Source organism: Solanum dulcamara, chromosome 2 (genome assembly GCF_947179165.1).
Source record: "Solanum dulcamara chromosome 2, daSolDulc1.2, whole genome shotgun sequence".
NCBI classification, from domain to species: domain Eukaryota; kingdom Viridiplantae; phylum Streptophyta; class Magnoliopsida; order Solanales; family Solanaceae; genus Solanum; species Solanum dulcamara.
Genome location: NC_077238.1, coordinates 72572142 through 72576454, shown reverse-complemented (window position 1 = coordinate 72576454; position 4313 = coordinate 72572142). Strand labels below are relative to the sequence as shown.

At 33.6% G+C, this 4313-nt stretch overlaps 1 protein-coding gene across 1 annotated transcript; it reads right to left on the bottom strand.

The window, feature by feature from the left end:
- Positions 1-781: 781 nt before the first annotated feature.
- LOC129876821 (uncharacterized) lies at positions 782-1926 on the bottom strand. Its single transcript, XM_055952312.1, has 2 exons — positions 1768-1926; positions 782-1149 (listed from the first exon to the last, which is right to left on the bottom strand). Exon 2 carries the CDS (start codon positions 1146-1148, stop codon positions 876-878), a length of 273 nt encoding a protein of 90 aa, XP_055808287.1. The 5' UTR covers position 1149; positions 1768-1926; the 3' UTR covers positions 782-875.
- Positions 1927-4313: the final 2387 nt, after the last annotated feature.

The following is a 4313-nucleotide window of genomic DNA, read 5'->3' as shown; positions in this document are numbered from 1 at the left end:
CTAAATATGAGACATCACAATATAATATTATATGTGTAATACTAATTTCTTGGGATTGGTATTTTCAAAATAAAACCAAATGAAGATAAGTTGATCTTTCTTTTTTTCAAAAAATTATTATTCCTTATCTTACGCACTAATACATTCCGATTTTTTTTTATGATATTAAAGATTAAAATTGAATCTCCTTCCTAACATCTTGTTTGGAATTTTGGATGGTTGTTTGATAGATACATTATTCAGATTAATGATGTGACATTATCTAACAATCCAAAATAACACAAATCATCCAAACAGAGGGTAAGATATGGCTCCACCATTGCAGAGCAGGGAAACCAAAACTACGTGTATGGCAAAAAGGGTGAAAAATACTTTGTAGCAAAGGTAGAAAATACATTCTTTTGTCATAAAACATCTAATTGTTACTTTCTTCATTTTAAAATAATTAAATTGTTAAATTATTATTCAGTATTTAAAATAATTAAATTGTTTACTATTCAAGTTAAATATTGGAGATTTTTTTTAATTTTACCCTTTATTAATTAAATTTCAAGGTTGAATTAAATGAATATTAATAATTAACATGGAATTTGCAAAGGGCAAAAATAAAAAAAATATATTTAATTTATGTCTTTATTTTGTTTCTTAAAATATATACCATATTTCAATAATTCAATTATTTTAAAATAGAGAATAGTTCGCAATTTCCTCAGAGACATCTAAATTTCTTGATCGCCAAAACGCTATAGACTAATAACTTGAACAGAACAAGTGCATGAAATTAAAAAGAATTCAAATTTCCTTCATCAAAACAATCCGTATACATATAAGTAAACCTTTCATTGATTCAAATGAATTTTTTTGTCTTCACAAAATCACTTTTTCTGGCACTTGTCCTTAATCCATTTAAACCCAAATGAAGTTCCACTCTTCACCTTTTTTGCACCAACCACCGCCGCAGCCTTCGCCTTGTCAGCCCCCACCGCCGCTGCCGATTTCGCCTTTCCAAAACTTGCCGATGCCACCGCCGTCACCTTTTCCATCTTCTTGCCACCGCCGCCGCCTTTTCCCTTGCTCTTATAACCTTCATCTACGACGTCGTTTTGGCTGCCCCATTGATCTGCCCAACTGTTTCCTTGACTTCCCATTCTTGAAAAAAGAAAAGAAAAGAAAAGAAAATCTTTATCAACCAAAACAAGAAAAAGTTGCAATTTTTGGCAAAATTCTAGCAGAGATTGGTAAAGGGATTGGTGGGGTTTTCAAGATTTCAATGGAAAACAATCCATGGGGGAAAAAATTAGAATCTTTTTCAACCAAACACAAGAAAAAGTTACAAATCTTTGAAAACCAAAAAGAGATTAGTAAAGGGACTGATGGGTTTGCAAGATTTTAATGGAAAACAACCAAAAGTTAGAATCTTTAGGAACCAAAAACAAGAAAAAGTCACAATCTTTAAAAATTCAAAAGAGATTGGCAAAATGACTGATGGGGTTTGCAAGATTTTAATGGAAAACAACCAACAGTTAGAATCTTTAGGAACCAAAATCAAGAAAAAGTTACAATCTTTGAAAACCCAAAAGAGATTAGAAAATGACTGATGGGGTTTGCAAGATATTAATGGAAAACAATCCATAGAAAAAAATAACAATTAGAATCTTTAGGAACCCAAAAACAAGAAAAAGTTGTAATCTTTAGGGCAATCTGTGAAAACCCAAAGACTAAAACTTAACAGAAAATGAAAAGTAGAAGAGAAGATCAAATTTTTACCAGAGATTGGTGATGGGTTGCTCCAAGATTATTATTTTTGTAAAGTGTGAATAGAGGATGATAAAAGGGACCATTTGTAAGAAGGAATTTAAGGCAACTAAGGTAAACGCTTTGCTGTCAGGATCAGAAATCTTATTATATTAGGTTTAGAAAATTAAGCCTAAGTTTGGTACATTTACACTTTCACTACTTCTATTCTACTCTTATGTGTACTTCAACCTCATACTTTTAATTTTCAAAGATTCTAATTCTAATATATTCAAAAAGGGCCAAATACCCATATACTATCCGAAATAATTTAAACGTATCCGTTGTTGTATTTTCGATTTAGCTATTCCTCTTATTATATTTTGACATAAATTTGCTCTTAATTTTAATTTGATGAAGGGACACCTGACAAACTTAGAATCAAATGACTCACCCCCAATTTTAAGAGATAGTATCTCCGATGATCACTTAAGTTTGAATAACTCACTTTAAAAAGTTATTCAATTTTGAATAGTTCACTCTTAGAAAGTCACTCAACTTTATTTTATGACTCAAAAATCACTCAATTTTGAATAGTTCACTTAGAAAGTCACTTAATTTTATTTTCTAACTCAAAAGTTACTCAACTTAAAATAATTCACTTAGAAAGCTAAGACACTCAACTTTGTTTTAAAACTCAAAAGTCACTCAACTATTGATATTTTACTTAAAAAGTCATCTAATTAATTTAAACAATTTTTTTCATTAAATTTTGTTCAAATGTAATTTGTTTTATTTCAATTTTTTAAAAGAAATAATAAGATATCCATTTTAGTAATTTTATTGAACCTGCTCCAATTATTTAATTATAATAAAAAATTCCTTGCAAAATGCGCAACAACAATGGGCAAAACTTCTTTCCTTTCCGATTCTAGTATTTTCTTTTCTCTTATTTTTCTTTTATATTGACTAAATTCTTTTTTTTCTTGTCTAGGGTCTTTCTCTTTTTTGTTTCTTTGATATTGACTTTTTTTTCTTTTTTGGAAAAAAAAATATCACTTGAGCCGAGAGTCTTTCAGAAATAGTCTCTCTATTTTCACGAGGTAGTAGTAAGATTTGTATACAATCTATTATCTCCATACCCCACTTTGTGGGATTTCACTGAATATGTTATTTTTTTGGAATTTAAGTTTTAATCACATATTTTCTTAGTATGTTATGATTTGATTTTTAATGTCATCTTTAAGACAACAATGATGCCCGAAGAATGGAGGTCGAGCGTAATGATTCCTCTATATAAAAACAAGGGGGATATCCAGTGCTGCAACAACTATAGAGTTATCAAGCTTCTAATCCATACTATGAAAGTGTGGGAAAGAGTGGTGGAGATGAGGGTTAGAAGAGGCGTGTCTACTTTAGAGAACCAGTTCGGATTTATGCCGGGACGCTCAACTACAGAAGCCATCCATCTTATGAGGAGACCGGTGGAGCAGTATAGGGAGAGGAAGAGGGACTTTGATATGGTATTCATCGATCTAGAAAAGGCTTACGATAAAGTTCCACGAGAGATATTATGGAGATGTTTGGAGGTTAAAGGTGTACCTGTGGCGTACATTAGGATGATCAAGGACATATATGAGGGTGCCAAAACTAGGAAAAAGACAGTAGGAGGGGACTCAGAGCACTTTCCAGTTATGATGGGGTTGCATCAAAGATCAGCCTTGGTGATGAATGGATTGACGTGACAAATTCAAGGTGAGGTGCCATGGTGTATGCTTTTTGCGGACGACATAGTCCTGATCGATGAGACTCGTAGCAGAGTTAACACTAAGCTGGAGGATTTGAGACATACCTTAGAGTCTAAAGGGTTTAAGCTGAGTAGGACCAAGACAGAGTACTTAGAGTGCAAGTTCAGTGAGACACCTCAGGAGGTTGGTGCGGAACTTAGGCTTGGTGACCAGGACATCCAAAAGAAAAGTAGTTTCAAGTGCCTTGGGTTTATCATGCAAGGCAGTGGAGAGATTGACGATGATGTCACACATCGTATTGGGGCAGGGTGGATGAAATGGAGGCTCCCTTCCGGTGTGCTATGTGACAAGAAGGTGTCACCACAACTTAAGGGCAAGTTCTACAAAGTGGTGGTTAGACCGGCTATGTTATATGGGACGGAGTGTTGGCCAGTTAAGGTCTCTCACGTTCAAAAGATGAAAATAGCCGAAATGAGAATGTTGAGATGGATGTGTGGGTATACCAGGAGCGATAGGATTAGGCATGGATGGTTTCAAAAGAGGTAGCGGTAGGCCGAAGAAATATTGGAGAAATGTGATTAGACAGGACATAGCACAGTTACAACTTGCCGAAGACATGACCTTAGATAGGAGGGTGTGGAGGACCCATATTAGGGTAAAAGGCTAGTACATAGTCTCGTTATTCTTCCGCATTAGTAGGCGCATTAGCGCACTATAATTTCTTGTGCTCTGATTTCTATTATTATCTTTCTATTATTTTCTGTACTTTGATTACTCTATTTTACCTGTGTCATTTTCGTTATTTGTGTTATTCATTATTTGATTTTCCAT

Coding starts and splice junctions, on each gene's coding strand:
- LOC129876821 (XM_055952312.1), bottom strand. CDS start 1,148: ATGGGAAGTCAAGGAAACAGTTGGGCAGATCAATGGGGCAGCCAAAAC.